The sequence below is a fragment of the Salmo trutta genome, chromosome 18 (assembly GCF_901001165.1).
Source record: "Salmo trutta chromosome 18, fSalTru1.1, whole genome shotgun sequence".
Lineage (NCBI taxonomy): Eukaryota > Metazoa > Chordata > Actinopteri > Salmoniformes > Salmonidae > Salmo > Salmo trutta.
In genome coordinates, this window is record NC_042974.1 from 23,719,484 (window position 1) to 23,740,999 (window position 21,516).

Sequence of the window (21,516 nt, forward strand, 5' to 3'; positions counted from 1 at the left end):
AAACAACACAACAACATTTTTAGTGACCTCCTTGTCTGAAGAACAAGTGAATAAACAGGATAATGTCAAGCCCTGCATGTTCTTTTCAAAAGTGTCATGGAATGTAGGCCTACATTGAACACCACACGTTGGCTGTTACTGTAGGCTGAATGATAGAATGTTAAAATGTTATGGGATTTTCTCCATTGTTTTTGATGGTAGACCACTCTGGTCAAATAGCCACTCTGATCAAATAGCCACAGTAGCGTACTTGACCACTGTCTGAAACTACAACTTAAAGTGGGTTCAGCCTGTGTTCACAGTAAACACACACTTGAAGTTGCAGAGAATTTTCACAACGTTCAAGTTTGTGCTCAGTAGACTTAGGAATGTACTTTGTGGCAAAACATTTTTTAGGGAACATTGGTACTAAGACAAAAGAAACGTGACACAGTGTGTAAATAACACATTAGCGCAGGAAATGAAGAAATTGATTAAAATGCTGGAAGTGAATGCTGGAATTAAATAATTAACTATGCAAATGAGCAAAAGCTGTGTGCATTATGGAAATAGATCCCTGGCTCAAATAGAAGCCTGTCTCTAATAGTGTTCAGTGATTTAAGCAAATAAACACCCAGGCTATTAATTGAAGTGTTAAGGTACCTTTGTTATTTTATCATTGGCTTGGCGAAGTCTTCATAAACCACTCTTTTATTATATGCTCTATAATGGATAATAATCTTTTATTCAATTCAACTTCTACTGAGATACGTTTTTTGGAAGCGGGTGAAATTTACAGTAAAGTAAGCTGAAGTTAGAGAGTTTTAGCATTCTCTGTCGCTTTTGAGTAGTTTTTTGTGAAAGAGCAACCCAGATCGTGAACCTTTTTTTCTTAGCAAGAGTACAAAGTTCTTATATTATTCTGAAACATACACTATATGTTATATTGAAATATGTTATATATATATATATATATATATATATATATATATATATATATATATATATATATATACTGTATACTGTACTGTATACAGTATATATTTTGAAACATCCATAATTGTCAACTCGGAAGAGTGGAGGAGAAAGGTAGAGAGGAAAGGCGAGGCGAGTACAGAAGTGGAGGGAAAGTCAGGTGAGAGAAAATGGCATATTTCTTATTGTCACATGAATTTAGAGTGATACCTGTAGTCCTTGAACATCAATTATGTTATATTCTCACTCTTAATTGTTTTTTTTAGGCCTTAGAGAGCTTTAGCACTTAGGTGCATTCCCCATGTATGAAACATTTAATTTGCACATGAGTATGTCATGCAGCATGATAAGTTTCATGTAGCTTTACATCAGCACGCTTAAAACATCAAATATATTCCATGTTGAAATCTTCATATTAAACAGCAAAGTATTCACTAAGTTGATAGGTTATACTCAGGAGAATATTTAACAGATTTGTGATTCTAGTTCATATTTGTTATTTCATTATATATTTTACATGTAATGAAAATCCACAAAATTCTTGAATATTTCCAAAATTACAGGTAAATTACTGTAATGTACATCCTCCACAATTGTACAGGAGCTACTGCCCACTTCAGACAGACCGATTTTTGACATTTTCCCCTCAGGTTTCCTGTATTACAGTGACATCTCCAAGGCTGTCAGTAAAGCCGAGGCCGAAGCTCTTGGATGCATCATCGAAGAGACGGTCCACTGGATCGCACCCGATGCTATACTGGCTCTGACAGGTGGCTTTCGCAGGTACAGTACAACTCTTCTCTCAGCTTGTCAGTGTACATGTATTTGAGTGTTTGTAGAGTTTGAAAAAGTAGGCCAAATACAACACTGTCTGTACAGTATGCAATAGTCTTATCTTCGTGTTGTTGTCTGATGAATAGAACCCCACTGTTGCAGGAGTCAAATTACACTTGGAACATTAAATGAACTATATTTCTAATATTATTTAGCCAATTTATATTTTTTAAGAATGACACAAACCATGAGCGTGTCCATGACCCTCTAGCTGTCCAATTTATTCTCTGACTTATTCACACACACACACACACACACACACACACACACATTACAGAGTGGGGATTCCCTAGAGTCTAGGAAATGCCCTCTGTAATTTGTGTGCGTGTGTGCATATTTGTGTGTGCACTTGCATGTGTGTGCATGTGCTTGTGAAAAAGTGATAGAGAATAAATTGGACAGTTCAATCTGCCTTGACTTACTCCAATATCTGTTATGTACAATGAGTTCATTCTACATACTTTAGGACATACGTGGTTTGTTAGTTCCTGCCAAGAGAGAAGAGAGAAGAGTGTGTATAGCAGCATCAAGCATATATGGTACCCTACAGTAATTACACTCACATATACACTCACATGACATTACCATTTTCATAAAGAATGTCTACATTCACATAAATTGCTGGCTAGGCAGCTACAAAGAGAGGCTCTTTATGTCAGTTTCCTTTGTGCTCTATTTATGTGTGGCACAGTGTGCTTCAGTGAGTTCGGAGCTCTGGGCTCTATGGTGGTGTAAAAATGTAGCCGTGTTAAATACATAATTTGTCCATTTGGAAGACCCATTTGCGACCAAGCTTCAACTTCCTGACTGATGTCTTGAGATGTTGCTTCAATATATCCACATAATTTTCCTACCTCATGATGCCATCTATTTTGTGAAGTACACCAGTCCCTCCTGCAGCAAAGCACCCCCACAACATGATGCTGCCACCCCTGTGCTTCACGGTTGGGATGGTGTTCTTCGGCTTGCAAGCCTCCCCCTTTTTCCTCCAAACATAACAATGGTCATTATGGCCAAACAGTTCTATTTTTGTTTCATCAGACCAGAGGACATTTCTCCAAAAAGTACAATCTTTGTCCCCATGTGCAGTTGCAAACCAGCTTTTCTTTATGGTGGTTTTGGAGCAGTGGCTTCTTCCTTGCTGAGTGGCCTTTCAGGTTATGTCGACATAGGACTCGTTTTACTGTGGCTATAGATACTTTTGTACCTGTTTCCTCCAGCATCTTCACAAGGTCCTTTGCTGTTGTTCTGGGATTGATTTGCACTTTTCGCATCAAAGTACGTTCATCTCTAGGAGACAGAACGCATCTCCTTCCTGAGCGGAATGACAGCTGCGTGGTCCCATGGTGTTTATACTTGCGTACTATTGTTTGTACAGATGAACGTGATACCTTCAGGCGTTTGGAAATTGCTCCCAAGGATGAACTAGACTTGTGGAGGTCTACTATTTTTTTTCTGATGTCTCGGCTGATTTCTTTTGATTTTCCCATGATGTCAAGCAAAGAGGCACTGAGTTTGAAGGTAGGCCTTGAAATACATCCACAGGTACACCTCCAATTGACTCAAATGATGCCAATTAGCATATCAGAAGCTTCTAAAGCCATGACATCATTTTCTGGAATTTTCCAGGCTGATTAAAGGCCAAAAATTGCCAAAAATATAGTTCGTTAACAAGAAATTTGTGGAGTCGTTAAAAAACAAGTTTTAATGACTCCAACCTAAGTGTATGCAATCTTCTGACTTCAACTGTATATCTCCTTGTTCTCTGTTGTCATCCCCCAACCATCTCTCTCTTTCTTTCTCTATATCCCACTCTCTCTCCCTTTCTCTCTCTCTCTCGTTCTTTCTCTCTCTCTCTGACAGTACAGTATAATCCTTCATAATACAGTATAATCCTTTTTACACAGTAAGTGAAATCGGTGTAAAGAGAAACACACTGATTTCTTTTTTCTTTCAATTTAGATTTTTTTCTTTTTCTACTTTTTAGGATGTCCCACTCCCCACTCCCCCCAGGTTATTTCAATAAAGATTCCAATCACCTTACTGTGGATACTTCCCTCAATAATAAATTGTGGAAGTGTAGTTCTTTGTAATGCTCTGGGCAGCCACACAAGCATACTGAATTGATTAGCATTTTAGTCCCACGTAGGCCTGTGTGCCAATAACCTCTCCGCTCCAGTGTGGTTGATCTTCTGGAAACAGCTGTAAATGTCCCATGACTCTTGCACCCTATGGAGGGATGACAGCTGGAATGATAATTGATTATGTAAATATCGCCTTCACTGGGGGGAAGAGGGGGAGATTAAAAAGTGATTAAAGCATCATGGGTAGTTAACATGATTGGAGTTGAGAGGAGGAACTGTAGCTGATTTATTTTATTGATTTGCAGCTACAAGATGTGTTTATGTTGAAGGGTCTACCCAGAAAACTGGGGACGTCCTGAGGACATTCAGCGACATTCCCATTAGGTCTGTAAGGTTCTGCTTTTCTTTTCTTAGTCAACCTTGTTCTTTTTCTTTGTGTTCCTGAACGTAGCCCTGTTTCTCTGTGTTCTGGAAAGTAGCCCTGTCTTCCATTTTTGTTCATTGATTTCACCTGTATTCGTTTCTCAGCTGGTCTCATCAGCTCCCTACTAAGTTCAGTTCTTTCTGTTTTTGTGTTTGACCATTGCCTGCCTGTGACCACGATTCCTACCTTCTGCGAAGGCTGAGTAAATATCTGCCTCGCTCTGCGCATTAATCTACACTCTTTTCTCCCTGAGTATTCATTACAAGGTACCTTAACGGTTTCTGCGCAATGTTATTCATGTGAAATTCTGAGCATGTTCTAAGAACGTTGTGTGATTGTCCCAAGGGAACGTTCTCTGGGGGGCCTTTGTCTAGTTCCCAGTATGTCACTGAGGACCACGTCAGGACTTTTTTAGTCTGTTAGCAGGACCTTTATTTTACTAGTCCTTAGGACGTCACATGATGGTCCCAAGGAAACATTCTATGGGGGACCTTTATGACCTGGGGACGTTTTTAGTATGTTCTTGGGCCATTGTGTCAAGGTCACCTGAACGTCCTTGGGCCATTGTGTCATGGTCCCCTGGAGGTTTTGTCTAGCCCTTTAACGTGTACGAACACACGGGTGTGATCATTTTACAGTGGCCCCTGCAGCGTATGCTCAAACTGGTGTGATTAGAACACTTCATCAGAACGTCTAGTTACGATTGACGCAACAGGCAGCTTTTGAGCTGGCCACTGTTTCTTCATAGAACATTTTTCAGTCTTGATAAGGTTATGTCCTCAATGTAAGCATTTCATTTTTAGATGTAATGTTCAGACATTCACAGTAGCAACAGCATAACATAATTCTCATTCACATCGGAAAATGTAGGCTACATTAGTCCTAGCGCTAACTGAGTAAATAGTGAGCTGACACAAGCGGTCATATTTAGCCAACTCTCAGCTGATAGAAACCATAATAGGAATTAGCTAATAGCAATTACTATTTACAATTCATCACATCACGGGTGAGCTCACAAGTGATTGAAATAATTGAGCAAAACACATTCTAATAGTCTAAAGTAATCCCACGGTGGATAGAGTTTGTGCGAGCCACCATGTTTGTTTTTCTGTGTCAACCAAAGGTGACCAGATGAGTTGGGTCTGTTTGCAGTATGCATGTTAAAGGTGACGTGGGTGTGTCGTCTACCATCATTCACTTCTGGTAGTTTACTCGAAAGATGAGTGAACCAACCCTTCACCTCATTTTGCTGTAACATCCCTGTCAGACGACAGACGTTTACGTGCCACCCAGAACGCATTGAACGATGTCAAGAAACATTGCTCCACACATAGCCGGAAAATAACTTAGTATTACCTCATCATAATCCTTACAAACTTTAAAAAATATATTTTACACACATCATATGCATCCATTACAATCTATGCAAGAATCGGAATGCATGATTTGTCACCAGTACTTGAAAACATGAATAGAACAATAAATAAAGAAATGATTAGCACACACACCATTTTCTGATAGTGATTTATTGATACAAGATGCCCCTGTCGGTGTTATGATAACATCACTGATGATTTGTCACCAGATGGTTTGTTTATCTTTCTACCGTTGTGGCTAGAGGGAGTAGCTAGGCCTACAACCGCTATATCACGTCGGGGACAACTGTTGTCAACAAGGTGTTGACTCTGTCAAGAGAGCACTGGACTAGGCATCTTTGCCCTAACAACTTGGCAGCTCTCTCTTTCTTCCTTGAAAGTGACAACTGTCTCTCTGTTTCAGCTGCACATGTTTTAGTGAGAGTAATCTCAATCTTGCTTGTAAACTCAGCAAATAAAGAAACGTCCCTTTTTCAGGACCCTGTCTTTCAAAGATAATTCGTAAAAATCCAAATAACTTCACAGATCTTCATTGTTAAGGGTTTAAACACTGTTTCCCATGCTTGTTCAATGAACCATAAACAATTAATGAACATGCACCTGTGGAACTGCCGTTAAGACACTTGCAGACGTTAGGAAATGAAGGTCACAGCTATGAAAACTTAGGACACTAAAGAGGCCTTTTTACTGACTCTGGAAAAACACCAAAAGAAAGATGCCCAGGGTCCCTGCTCATCCGCGTGAACGTGCCTTAGGCATGCTGCAAGGAGGCGTGAGGACTGCAGATGTGGCCAGGGCAATACATTGCAATGTCTGTACTATGAGACGCCTAAGACAGCGCTACTGGGAGACAGGACGGACAGCTGATCGTCCTCGCAGTGGCAGACCACGTGTAACAACACCTGCACAGGATCGGTACATCCGAACATCACACCTGCGGGACAGGTACAGGATGGCAACAACAACTGCCCGAGTTACACCAGGAATGCACAATCCCTCCATCAGTTCTCAGACTGTCCGCAATAGGCTGAGAGAGGCTGGACTGAGGGCTTGTAGGCCTGTTGTAAGGCAGCTCCTCACCAGACATCACCGGCAACAATGTCATCTATGGGCACAAATCCACCGTCGCTGGACCAGACAGGACTGGCAGAAAGTGCTCTTCATCGACGAGTGGCGATTTTGTCTCACAAGGGGTGACGGTCAGATTCGCGTTTATCGTCGAAGGAATGAGCGTTACACCGAGGCCTGTACTCTGGAGCGGGATCCATTTGGAGGTGGAGGGTCTGTCATGGTCTGGGACAGTGTGTCACAGCATCATCGGACTGAGCTTGTTGTCATTGCAGGCAATCTCAATGCTGTGCGTTACAGGGAAGACATCCTCCTCCCTCATGTGGTACTCTTCCTGCAGGCTCCTCCTGACATGACCCTCCAGCATGACAATGCCACCAGCCATACTGCTTATTCTGTGCATGATTTCCTGCAAGACAGGAATGTCAGTGTTCTGCCATGGCCAATGAGAGCCCGTATCTCAATTCTATTGAGCATGTCTGGGACCTGTTGGATTGGAGGGTGAGGGCTAGGGCCATGCCCCCCAGAAATGACCGGGAACTTGTAGGTGCCTTGGGGGAAGAGTGGGGTAACATCTCACAGCAAGAACTGGCAAATCTGGTGCAGTCCATGAGGAGGAGCTGCACTGCAGTACTTAATGCAGCTGGTGGCCACACCAGGTACTGACTGTTACTTTTGGTTTTGACCCCTCCCCCTTTTGTTCAGGGACACATTGTTCCATTTATGTTATTCACATGTCTGTGGATCTTGTTCAATATGTGTCTCAGTTGTTGAATCTTGTTATGTTCATCCAAATGTTTACACATGTTAAGTTTGCTGAAAATAAACGCAGTTGACAGTGAGGATGTTTCTTTTTTTGCTGAGTTTAGTTGCAGTATTCTCTCTTCGTTTATGACAGCCTACAGCGAAGTGTTCATTACTGACACATTTGTAACACTGTCCATTTCTTCCATCAGGGTTGGACTCTTCACACTGTTGACAGCATCTTGGTTTGCGTTTACCATCGCCACCATCAGAGTATATTTTTTGGTACGTGGCTGGAGTGGGTACTTCCTTGTCTTTGTCCTATTGGTCTGAGAAAGGCTGGCTACTTCTGTGGTGAGGTATTGAAGAGAATCACAGATGGCTTTGTTTCCAGCTTTAAGCTTCTCAATCAGGGTACTTAGTTTAGGTGCGTGACCATTCCCCTTCCTAAGACCACTGACCTGTTCTGTGTAATCTTTCTCCTCTTCCTGAACTGCAACTACATTAGCTTCTTCGCTCTTCAATAAGGCTGACATCTTGATTTTCTTGTCTATCTCCAGACTGTAGACAGTATTCATCTTCTCCAGTAATGTCTCGTCCTTCACATTTGGATCCTGTAAGCAAGGCTTGAGATCTGCATATATGACGTCATCTTGGAGACCTGTTATCACTGTCTGCAAGAACTGTGTTTGGATTAATTCTTGGTTGTACTGAAATCCAGCTTTAGCTCGTTCTGATGCAAAGAAGACTTTCTGTCTGATGCCCATTGTATACACTAAGAACTGAATAGGGGTTTCTTTTGGTTCTTGAACTGCACTGGTCAATGAGTTCTCAGTATTTGTCTCAATGAGTTCAGTGTCAACTCAGTTCTGCTTTCTAGGTAGCATTTCAGTTTAACCTCTGGAGCGATCGACTGAATGACAGCTTCAACAATTTCACCTTCAACATAGACTTTTTTCAGATCTTTCAATCAAGACTGTTGAAGTTCAATTTATCCTTCTGGCCAACTTCACCAATCTGACTACTGATTCCGAACTATTTTCTGTACGTGGGGTGTACACCTGCACTCGTATTGGCTTATTATCTGACTCAATTGCACTGGCTGGTTTGTGAGAAGAAATGCCTTTAGCAGTAGTACTATCATCCACCACAAGAGGGCATCAAACCACAACCGGTTGCCCATGATCCCCATCCTGATGTACTGATGCATCTTCAACAACATCACCCACGTTTTTCAAGCTGTCAATCTGTTAATTTACTGCCAAAAGCACTGCAAGTCCCTGATCTTTCACCTGAGTAACCTCATCTCCCGAGTGGCGCAGCGATCTAAGGCACTGCATCTCAGTGCAAGAGGTCCTAGTGCACTACAGTCCCTGGTTTGAATCCAGGCTGTATTACGTCTGGCCATGATTGGGAGTCCCAATCGTGTCATCAGGGTTTGGCTGGGGTAGGCCGTCATTGTAAATAAGAATTTGTTCTTAACTGACTTGCGTAGTTAAATAAAAAATTAATCTCTCTCTAAGTACTGAATGATAGATCTCCTTAACAAATTAGATGAATTTGCTATGTCCTCACTAACTTTTAGTTTCAGATTCTCGCATATTTTCTTTCATCTCACTCAATGACAATGCAGGCAATTTCTTCTCAATTTCGACTACAACAGTTTCTCTTTCAGATGACATTTTTATCCTTTGCTTGGATTGTTCACAGCTAGAAAACATGAGTACATCAACTAACAGTTGGTAGTTTCTCTCTCCTCCATGCAATAAATCCACCACAGGATCATGCTTGCTAGCTAGCTATATATTTCTTCCCACTGCAGTCTTCTCTTGTAAGTATTTAAAAATTTTCACGTCTTGATTTTTGTTTTAGACCGGGTGGAAACACCCTTGAAATGACTGACAACTCCAGTCCATCTTCGCAACTTTATATGAGGGGCTTGGTTCAATTACTAAACTTTTTGTTTTAGTAGTGTAGGTCTTCTATGATAGCAATCACAGAACTGACTGACCTCTTGCATGATGTCATTCTCAACTTGATGTTCTTTTTTAAAGACACTGTACAATTTCCAATGCAATACATCTCAGTAGGAAAACAGTGCTTTCACAATTAATTAACAGAATATTCCAATATATTACTTTTACAGGTATTTTACTCAACATTTTAGCTTCTTATAATAACAAATGTCTTTACAGGGTCACATTAGTCTAGGGTACAACATAAACAAACCATCTGTGGAAACACACCATCAGTATCACCACACTTGCAGCCAATCACGTCACCCCTGACACTCACTTGGAGCCATTCAGTGTTGTTGTTTATCTATGTAGCTAGTGGGTTAAGCTGTAGCATTAGCAATGTATATCAAAAGGAGACAACTCACAAATGTGAAAATTCAGATTTTTTGGGTAAATTCAGAAAATGATTCTGAGTATGACAGTGAGGAATCAGATTCTGACAGTGAGGAGCTGACCCCCCCCCAACCTGTGGCCATTGAGAACCCTGAATTGGAGGACCACTTGCTCACCGACAAAGTCCCAGGTCCCTCTGTAGTTGCTGGTGTTGATGAAGTACAAGAGATCTGCGGTAGATGGAAGGTCTCCAGCCATTTCACCCCTCTTGGCCCTGCTGTTGGCTTTGATGAGTCCCAGTCTGGAGTGCAAAGTCCCTTGCCATCTCCCTCTGAGGCAGAGGGCTCCAAAGTTTTTCTGACAGAGGAGCTGGTGGGAGACATAGTGGAGGAGACCAATCGCTATACCTTGGAGCTACAGAAGAGAGAGCCACAGGGGTGGACCACCTGACGGGAGAGTGTGTGCTTAGCTATAATTACAAAATGGGGGCAGTGGATAAGGCAGACATGATAAACAGCTTTGTGGTATGTGCTCGGAAAACCACCAAGTGGTATAAGAAGATATTTTTCCATCTGATCGACACTGCTGCCCTCAAAGAACACATAGTTCACCCCCAGCTAACAAGCGAGATGATTACTGAAGGTTTTTTGTAAATGGACATACAGCTCACATACAAATCAAATACAGTTTCATTATGCAATTCTGTTGACAATAGCTCACCCACCTCCCCACTCCCTTATCATCCTCCCTACTCCCTCTCCAAACAGTATGTTGCTAGCATACAAAAGCTGTCCTCAATCTTCTGCATGAAATGTGTCCAGTTCCGGTTATGATCTTGGCAAGTTATGTTCAATGTGTGTGTGTGTGTGTGTGCGTGGTTTCTGAAAGTACAGAATAAAGAGGAATTATTGCTAATTAGAATTAAATATCAAGATATAGAAATAAAACAATATTATTACAAGTAACATAATAATTTAAGAGCTCCAGAAGGGCTCCACAAAAGTGTAGGGCAGGACAGAGCTATGCAGGCCAAATGAATACACAGGCCAATGCAATGGTCATGATAAGACCAGGGCAGCTTCAAATAATGTGTTTATGATGCTTTCCGGAAACAAATGAGAACTCAGAAAAGCAAGGTCAAAACATGATGTCCGCGATCTTCAGGTCGGAAAGTTGGAGCTCTAGACAGAGGCCTGAGTTCCCTATTGGAATTCCGAGTTGGATGACCGTTGAAAACGATTTTTCCCAGTCGGAGATAGTTTTTCCAGAGTTCCTAGTTGTCTTGAATGCACTGAAGTCAGAAGTCAGAGATTTCAGAGTTCCCAGTTGTTTTGAAAGCGGCAATAAGATACAACACAAGCTAATACTGCTTTGACGCCATTAGTATTGTTTTACATAACTAACAGTATTTTTTTACTATATAAGCACAATTGAGTATAACACCATAAAGGTTTTGAAATCAGTACCTTGTGTGTCCACTGTTATAAAGGAATACATTATGCTCCATACATAAATATGGTATGCTACAGTAGAAATGACAACACAATATACAGAAACTGTATTATGATAATGTAATAAGGCACTTTGATAGAAACACACACAGTAATTATTAGTAAGGAAAACGACAATGAAGGCAATACGGGCGCCAACCGGAAACCTCGCCAGGAGGAAAAGTTCAGGCAGGTTCTGTTCTGACTGAAGCACTGGTGGAGTACTTGGTCTGTCATTGAAGAGAGATTTGTCTGGCTCATCTAGCTAATCCTCACCCTACATTAGCATAGCATGCCTAAAACGTAAGTTGTCCGCCACAGTGAAATGGGCTTCTTTTATGTGAATTAATGAGGAGGCAGAACACACCTCAATTCAAACTGTTGTTAGAAAATCATGGAAATTGACAAGTTGAACATAGCCTATAGATAATTAGCAGAGAGCGTGCCTTGGTTTTAGGGCAGTCCTGCTGTGTAACAATCTAATTTTGGAACAGCACATAAGAAAACACACTGGGGGGACCATTAGAGATATTTGGAACTCACATGTGAATAGAATAGTTCCCGGTTTGTCCCCGAGGACGTTTTAGGACGTTCTTGGGAGGTTGTGTCATGGTTCCCTGAATGTTCTTGGGAAGGAGTGTCATGGTCCCCTGTATTTTTTTGTGGTCATTTTTACCCCCTTATTCTCCCCAATTTCGTGATTACGATCTTGTCTCAGTGCTGCAACTCCACAACAGGCTCGGGAGAGGCGAAGGTTGAGTCATGCGTCCTCCGAAACATGACCCGCCAAGCCGCGTTTCTTACCCGCTCGCTTAACCCAGAAGCCAGCTGCACCAATATGTCGGAGGAAAGAGCGTTCAACTGACGACCGGGGTCAGCCTGCAGGCACCCGGCCTGCCACAAAGAGTCACTAGAGAGCAATGAGCCAAGTACGCTGTTCAGCTAAAATAGTGTAAAAATCTTTAATCAATGACAATATGATTTCGATTGACTTTTCAATATGACCCCACCTGAAATTTGAACTCACAACCTCTGAATTTGGGGTATGCTGATCTTTCTGGTGCTCCACAAAGTCTGTAGAATTTCAGAAGCACTTAGCAAAAGAGTACCATCTGCACTGCTATTATAGTTATCAGTTAATCTGACTATTCTCTCATTGATTTCATTTACTTATTTCAGCAGTTTGAGCCCTTAGATGTGGTATATAGGCCATATAGCACTAACTCCCGAGGTACCTTATTGTTTTTATATACCGGTTGCCAACACAGTAAGGCAAGGAACTACACATGTAAATTGAAATGTTGCTTTAATAAATAAATTCATAATAAACACATACCGACAGAAAAGATAGTCCGGACAACAGTCTCATTGCTAGACTGGTTGCATTGCAACATAACCACAGGCTAGCTCGCAAGCTTACATTAAATGTATGCAAAAACCGAGCATTAGCGCCACTTTTAGAGTGACAAAGACATGGCAATAATTTATTAATGTTGATCTGGATGAAAAATTGTCCCATGTTATCGTTTGTTGTTGGCTTCCCCATGTAATCGTTTGTTGGCTCCACGCTGCTGGAAACGAATGCTGTTCTTTTAGCTGGGGGAGCTGCTGCTGTGTTGTCAGAGAACAGTAAGTGCTCCACCACTTCCTCGCTTCCAGATTTGGCCTCCAGTAACTTTGAAGAGGTTGTGAATCTGTGTCCTATGACAGACAATATTTCTCGTGCCTCTAGTCAAGCTTCCAACAGTTTCTGGATCATGGTGGTTCGGAAGCAGTGGTTTGTTAAAATCTGTGAAGAGGCAGCTTTGTTGCTTGTTGTGAATTCGATGTCCTTTTGTATACTCCATGCCAGACTGAGAGGGGGGGCCGTTGATATGTCGGTTCAAATAAGTTCTGTGTCCAGCGTAGCTGCTAATCCCATATTCTTTGCTGTTCATGTTTCTAACTGAACCATAAAAGTCCCGTAGAATGACGTTCAGCTTGGTTTTTGTTGTATTCCCAAACTCACATTGTATCCCTTTTTGCTAAACGCTTATTTTCTACATTGGCATGTTGAACTATTGTTGATGTAGGCATTTTATCGAGGTGAAAATGTGCAATGATATCAAGGTGAAAAAGATAAACATCATAGTCGTGATACAGTCTCACATACTGTACACACGCTAAAAGCTGTTTTAGCCAATCAGCATCCAGTATCCAAACTACCCAGTATCTAATAAATAATAATTATTGTATGAATAAACATACAGAATGTAATCATTTATGTCAAAGTGTGTCAAATATGTAAGTTAAAAGCACTCTTTGTGTGTAAAAGCGGTGACTGGATCAGTGGTTCACCAATCAGAGCCTTGATGGGCTTGGCAACAGTCTCAAAGTGTGATGTGTTAGGAAACTACGCTGCACATGCCCTGGGTAGAACTTTCTGTTTGTTTGCTGGGAGAATGTTTCTTTGCGACCATCAGGTGACATCCACGGGACAAACCTGGAACTAGACAAAAACCTTCATTACACAACATCCCAAAACCTTGAGGGAGCCTGCAAGGGACCATGATCCAACATCACAAGAAAGTCCTAAAATCATCCTTGGGGATGTTCCTTGGGACCAACCGGGAACTAGACAAAATCTCCAGGGTACCATGACACAACATCCTGACGACTTTAGGTGACCGATTCGTAATATCCCAAGATGCCATAACGACTCATTATTGTTTGCAGGGTATGAGGAAGACATTTAAAGTATTCAAAGCTCAATGGAAGAGAGAAACAATCTAAAGCAGCCAGACCTGGGTGACCTTTTTACCTGCCTGGATTGTCGGGTGGGCGGGGTTTGCACTTTTGGGACTTTTCTATTGGTTCCATTGCAAGCTGAAGCAAGCACATCTAAAGTATTTGAAACGATTTCAAATTGTATTTGAACCCAGGTCTGGAAGTAGTTCAAAAAGCAAAAAACAATCTAATTTGCATCATGATGTCACACGGGTCGTCGAAAGGGGACCAAGGCGCAGCGTGTAAAGTGCTCATATTTCCTTTATTTATGATGACACTTAAACAAAATAACAAACAGTTCCGTCAGGTACATCGACAAAATGGAAAACAACTACCCACAAAACCCAAAGGAAAAACAGGCTGCCTAAGTATGGTTCCTAATCAGAGACAACGATAGACAGCTGCCTCTGGTTAGGAACCATACTCGGCCCAACACAAAGAAATTCAACACATAGAATGCCCACCCCACACCCTGACCTAACCACATAGAGAAACAAACCCTCTCTCCTAGGTCAGGGCGACACATGAACTGGTTGCTATAGAGTTGTTCATCGAGCCAGGTGACCCCCTGAAGTTCATAATTGAACCATCGACTGGCGAGAGAACATGCACATCGCCAATGAGATATTCTCAGGGTTGATGAAACACATTTGCAGTGGAGACCTATTATACTGAAAATAAGTGGTATTACATAATTCAAATGTTCTTAACTTCTATGGGCTAGGTGGGACGCTAAAGAGGAGAGGGAGAGTGTGTATAGCGGGAGTAACTGCAGGTTAGGAAGACACCGGATGAACACCAGAGGGCGTAGCAGGAGCAGATGTGACAATTAGACACACTAGCTACAGTAGATGGATGGGGTCGAGCTGAGTGTGGGTTGGAAATGTCCATGATTGGATTCAAATGAGACAAGGGGGAGTGCAGAGAGGGTATATAGCAAGCCATGACAGATGGGGAGATTGTGTGAGGTGGCCTTCATGGGGCATGCCTTTCCTGGTCACCTGTATCGCTTAACTTCTATGGGCTAGGTGGGATGCAGCCAGTGAAATATCAGGGCGGCAAATTGAAAATCAACAAAATGTCATAATTCAGCTTTCTCAAACATACAACTATTTTACACCATTTTAAAGATACACTTCTCCTTAATCTAACCACATTGTCCGATTTTCAAAAAGGCTTTACAGCGAAAGCAAAACATTAGATTATGTTAGGAGAGTACATAGACAAAAATAATCACAAAGCCATTTTCCAAGCAAGGACATGTGTCAATAAAACCCAAAACACAGCTAAATGAAGCACTAACCTTTTGATGATCTTCATCAGATGACACTCCTAGGACATTATGTTACACAATACATGTATGTTTTGTTCGATAAAGTTCATATTTATATCCAAAAACAGCATTTTACATTGGTGCGTGATGTTCAGAAAATGTATTCCCACCAAAACGTCCGGTAAATGTGCACATCAATTTACAAAAATACTCATCATAAACGTCGACAAAATATATAACAATTATTTTAAGAATTATAGATAAACTACCCCTGGATGCAACCGCTGTGTCAGATTTTTGTTATATTTTTACGGAGAAAGCACATTTTTCAATATTCTGAGTACATAACTCAGCCATCACTGTGAGCTATTCAGACACCCGCCAAGTTCGGGGCAACCTAAACTCAGAATTAGTATTAGAAATATTCTCTTACCTTTGCTGATCTTTGTCAGAATCCACTCCCAGGACTGCTACTTCCATAAGAAATGTTGTTTTTGTTCCAAATAATCCATATTTATGTACAAATACCTCCGTTTTGTTTGTGCGTACAGATCACTTATCCAAAAGCATAACGCGCGAGCGCGGAACAAGAGACGAAAAGTCAAAATGTTCCATTACCGTACTTAGAAGCATGTCAAACGCTGTTTAAAAACAATCTTTATGGTATTGTTAACATAAAATTGCGATAATATTCCAACGGGACAATAGCATATTCATTCAAGAAGAAAAAGCAGGAACGGCGTGCTCGCGTGACTGCGCATATCCAATCCCTTTGTTGCCAGGCAGACCACTCAGTAACTGAGCTCCTATTATCTGCCCAGTGACAGGAGAAGGCTCAAACCACTTTCTGAAGGCTTTAGACAGCCAATGGAAGCCTTAGGAAGTGCAACGTCCCCCACAGACACTGTAGCTTCGATAGAGAATCAAAAGAAGAACTACAATTCTCAGACTTTCCACTTCCTGCTTGGATTTTTCTCAGGTTTTTGCCTGCCTTATGAGTTCTGTTATACTCACAGACACCATTCAAACAGTTGTAGAAACTTCAGAGTGTTTTCTATCCAAATCTACTAATAATATGCATATTCTAGTTTCTGGGCCAGAGTAGTAACCTGTTTAAATTGGGTACATTTTTCATCCGGCCGTGAAAATACTGCCCCCTAGCCCAGACAGGTTAACAGTGAGGGGCCCTCCACTCATCCTCCTCTACATCACATAAAGGAGGTCAATGTACAGAATGTTATTTCTAAACTATTCTGTAGCCCTTTTTATCTATCCGTCCATCCATGTTATATGGAAGAATCCAAGTCATACTGTATTAGATTTATGATTCATATAAAGCGAATAACCTTATAAACCCATTGTTTTGTACATTTAAGTACTGTCATTAAAAGCAAAACGGAGTGGCTGTGTTTCTGAATTCTATGGAAGCCTCTTTCCACTAGCAGAAAAATTGAAGTTTCTGTGCATGTGCAGGATTTTGTACTTTATGCACAGCCTGTCTCTGCTCTACTAGTTTGGCTGTCCAGATAACAGGCTACTCTGGTGAATGGTGTTTGTTTAATAAAGTTGAATCAATGTCTACAAGATCACATACTGGCAGTATGCTACTTAACAGAACATAATGTAATAGCATAATATAACGTTACTGTAAGACAAAAAACATCACCTCATTCCTTATAAGATTATAGGATGGTTGTGCGAATGGTCACATTTTTTTTTCTCATGGGGCCAAAACTCAACAGCACTCACCACTAAGCAAAATATGTGCTTCGCTAAAAAATTCAAAACAGCACTGTACAAAACTCAAGAAGAATGGTTGGCATGGAGATTCTGCATGGACGTTTCACTGGTATAACTTGAATAATTATCATTCATGATTGACAGTGAGAAATGTGAATGGAGGGTGACCACAAATGTGACTGACTGCCTCAATTCGGTCTTATGTAGCAAAATTTGAAATTGTGTTTTTTATATTGGATAAAAGTAGAGACTCCAAGCTATACAATTGTATATCATACATTGCAGTTGAGGAACAATGGGGAAGTAATTCTGCTTTGAAACTTGAAACCCCACTTTGGATGGAACCCCACTTTTCCAGTAGAAATTTGGTACACCTACTGGAGAGCTCTTCTTTGTCTACACCCATTCAGCATCGTTCAAACCCTCTTAAGCCTTGGCCCCAACCATCTCTTCAAGAATTCACATGTGAGGCCACGTGGTAAACACACGCTATATCAAATAAAAACTATGTTTATTTGTCACATGCACAGGATACAGAAGGTGTAAACGTTACAGTGAAGTGGTTACTTGAATAGTACAGTGAGGGGGAAAAAGTATTTGATCCCCTGCTGATTTTGTACGTTTGCCCACTGACAAAGAAAGGATCAGTCTATAATTTTAATGGTAGGTTTATTTGAACAGTGAGAGACAGAATAACAACAAAAAAATCCAGAAAAACCATGTCAAAAATGTTATAAATTGATTAGCATTTTAATGAGGGAAATAAGTATTTGACCCCCTCTCAATCAGAAAGATGTCTGGCTCCCAGGAGCACTCTTAAAGGGAGTGCTCCTAATCTCAACTTGTTACCTGTACAAAAGATACCTGTCCACAGAAGCAATCAATCAATCAGATTCCAAACTCTCCACCATGGCCAAGACCAAAGAGCTCTCCAGCTCTCCAAGGATGTCAGGGACAAGATTGTAGACCTGCACAAGGCTGGAATGGGCTACAAGACCATCGCCAAGCAGCTTGGTGAGAAGGTGACAACAGTTGGTGCGATTATTTGCAAATGGAAGAAACACAAAAGAACTGTCAATCTCCCTCGGCCTGGGGCTCCATGCAAGATCTCACCTCGTGGAGTTGCAATGATCATGAGAACGGTGAGGAATCAGCCCAGAACTACACGGGAGGATCTTGTCAATGATCTCAAGGCACCTGGGACCATAGTCACCAAGAAAACAATTGGTAACACACTACGCCGTGAAGAACTGAAATCCTGCAGCGCCCGCAAGGTCCCCCTGCTCAAGAAAGCACATATACGTGCCCGTCTGAAGTTTGCCAATGAACATCTGAATGATTCAGAGGACAACTGGGTGAAAATGCTGTGGTCAGATGAGACCAAAATAGAGCTCTTTGGCATCAACTCAACTCGCCGTGTTTGGAGGAGGAGGAATGCTGCCTATGACCCCAAGCACACATGTCCCCTGTGGCTCAGTTGGTAGAGCATGGTGTTTGCAACGCCAGGGTTGTGGGTTTGATTCCCACGGGGGACCAGTACGGGGGGAAAAAATGCATGCATTCACTACTGTAAGTCGCTTTGGATAAGAGCGTCTGCTAAATGACTAAAATGTAAAAAAAAAAAAGTAAAATGTAATCCCCACCGTCAAACATGGAGGTGGAAACATTATGCTTTGGGGGTGTTTTTCTGCTAAGGGGACAGGACAACTTCACCACATCAAAGGGACGATGGACGGGGCCATGTACCGTCAAATCTTGGGTGAGAACCTCCTTCCCTCAGCCAGGGCATTGAAAAATGGGTCGTGGATGGGTCTTCCAGCATGACAATGACCCAAAACACACGACCAAGGCAACAAAGGAGTGGCTCAAGAAGAAGCACATTAAGGTCCTGGAGTGGGCTAGGGGGCAGTATTGAGAATTTTGGAAAAAAATATGTGCCCATTTTTAACTGCCTCCTACACCAACTCAGAAGCTAGAATATGCATATTATTGTTCAGGTTTGGATAGAAAACACTCTGAATTTTCTAAAACAGTTTGAATGGTGTCTGTAAGTATAACAAAACTCATATTGCAGGCAAAAACCTGTGAAACATAGATTTAAAAAAAATGTGAATTTTGTGACTGTACTATTTAGTGTCATTGTTTTATAGATACCATAGTGAGAAAGGATTCAGTTCGCAACTCCTACGGCTTCCACTAGATGTCAACGATCTTTATAAAGTTGTTTGAAGCATCTGTGATGAACAGGGAGCAAATTAGAATGCAAGGAAGTTGACACGTCATCACTTCATTTTTTGCGCCTGCGCATAAACCTGAGAAGAGTGTCTTTGTCATAATCGTTTATTCTAGACACTTGATAGGTTGTGTGAAAATATTACTGATGTTTACTGATGTTTCACGTTAAAAATGGACCAAAAGATTAATGCTAAACAACGTTTGACATGTTTGAACAAACGTAAATAGATTATTTACTCGTTTTTTTTAGCTTTTCGGCGTGACTTTACACCTACCAACTCGTTTTGTGGGAGCCTACTGAACGCTAACTATTTGGTGTTATTTGGACATAAATTATGAACTTTGTCAAAAGAAACCACATTTGTTCTGGACCTGGGATCCCTGGCACTGCCTTCTGATGGAGATAATCAAAGGTAAGGGGATATTTACAATGTTATTTATCGATATTAGATGATGCTAACTGTATAGCTTAGCTTATAGCTTAGCTTATTGTTCTTAGCATAGTACCCAGTTTATTGCAAAATGTGATTTCCCAGTAAAGTTATTTTGAGATCTGGCCATTCGGTAGCAATTACGAGATGATAATATATTATTCTTTGAATGACAATATTATAATTTACCAATGTTTTCGAATAGTAATTCCGTGATTTGTAATGCTGGATTCACTGGGAGCATTCGAGCCGAAAAAAATTCTGAATTTCACCGCGACTGTAAATGCTGTTTTTGGATATAAATATGAACTTGATGGAACTAAAAATGCATGTATTGTATAACATAATGTCCTATGAGTGTCATCTGATGCAGATTGTCAAAGGTAAGTGCATAATTCTAGCTAGTTTTCTGTCTGTTGATGCCCTTCTTTGAATTGGCTAAACATTACACACAGCTATTGTCAATGTACTCTCCTAACATAACCTAACTTTATGCATTCTCCGTAAAGCCTCTGAAAATCGGACAGCGTGGTTAGATTTAGGAGATATATCTTTCAAATGGAGGAAAATAGTTGATTATTTGATTATTTGAAATGATTATTCTTGCAGTTTTGAATTCCCCGCCATGGTCACATGACAATGAATCCCAATACCGGGATAAGATCGGGATAAGATCCTCAACAGGTTTTAAGGTCCTGGAGTGGCCTAGCCAATTTACACACCTTAATCCCATAGAAAATCTGTGGAGGGAGCTGAAGGTTTGAGTTGCCAAACGTCAGCCTCAAAACCTTAATGACTTGGAGAAAATCTGCAAAGAGGAGTGGGACAAAATCCCTCCTGAGATGTGTGCAAACCTGGTGGCCAAACTACAAGAAACGTCTGACCTCTGTGATTGCCAACAAGGGTTTTGCCACCAAGTACTAAGTCATGTTTTGCAGAGGGGTCAAATACTTTTTTCCCTCATTAAAATGCAAATCATTTTATAACATTTTTTACATGCGTTTTGTTCTGGATTTTTTTGTTGTTATTCTGTCTCTCACTGTTCAAATAAACCTACCATTAAAATTATAGACTGATCATTTCTTTTTCAGTGGGCAAACATACAAAATCAGCAGGGGATCAAATACTTTTTTCCCTCACTGTAGCAATGTGAAAAACAGAAAGTGTCGAGAAAAATATTTAAATATTTTATCATTACTAGATGATGCGTACCCAACACACGTCTAAATTGATGGGTCATGTGAAGGAAATTCTATAACCACCCCCCAGCCACATCTAGCTAAGTGGATGTGTGACGATTGTCTAGACATGTACACATGTTCAGGAAAAACAATATACGCCCGAAATGACCCCCAGACACACCTGGCTAATTTGATGGATTATGTAATAATCCGTCCGAAGTGGAGTCTTTTGTTTAGACATGTAGCTAGCTAGCTAAACAATGAACTGCCATAATCCCAACTCATACTACTACCAATACAAACATTGTCATAGCTGTAGTATAAATTTGCAGCTACCAAACTAGGTTCAATGTTAGCTAGCTAAGCTTAGGTAATAACTAGCAATGAAAATGGATTTCTGATTCGAACAATATTACTACACAGATCAAACACGTAATGTTAGCTAGCGAGCCAGCAAGCTAACATTTGCTAGCTAACTAACAGCATGCTTTAACTTGCAATAAAAACTACTTTCTGACTAAATTTGAAACTTATCTGAAAATGTAGCTAGACTCTTACCCGTATA

The 21,516-nt window shown here is 41.0% G+C and overlaps 1 protein-coding gene across 1 annotated transcript in view; it reads left to right on the forward strand.

Moving 5' to 3' along the window:
* Positions 1 to 21,516, forward strand: part of LOC115153048 (DNA nucleotidylexotransferase) — a 138,519-nt gene that overhangs the window by 39,326 nt on the left and 77,677 nt on the right. The window contains exon 7 of the mRNA XM_029698078.1: positions 1,605 to 1,737. Coding sequence (XP_029553938.1) covers positions 1,605 to 1,737 — 133 coding nt within the window. The remainder of the gene's footprint in view (positions 1 to 1,604; positions 1,738 to 21,516) is intronic.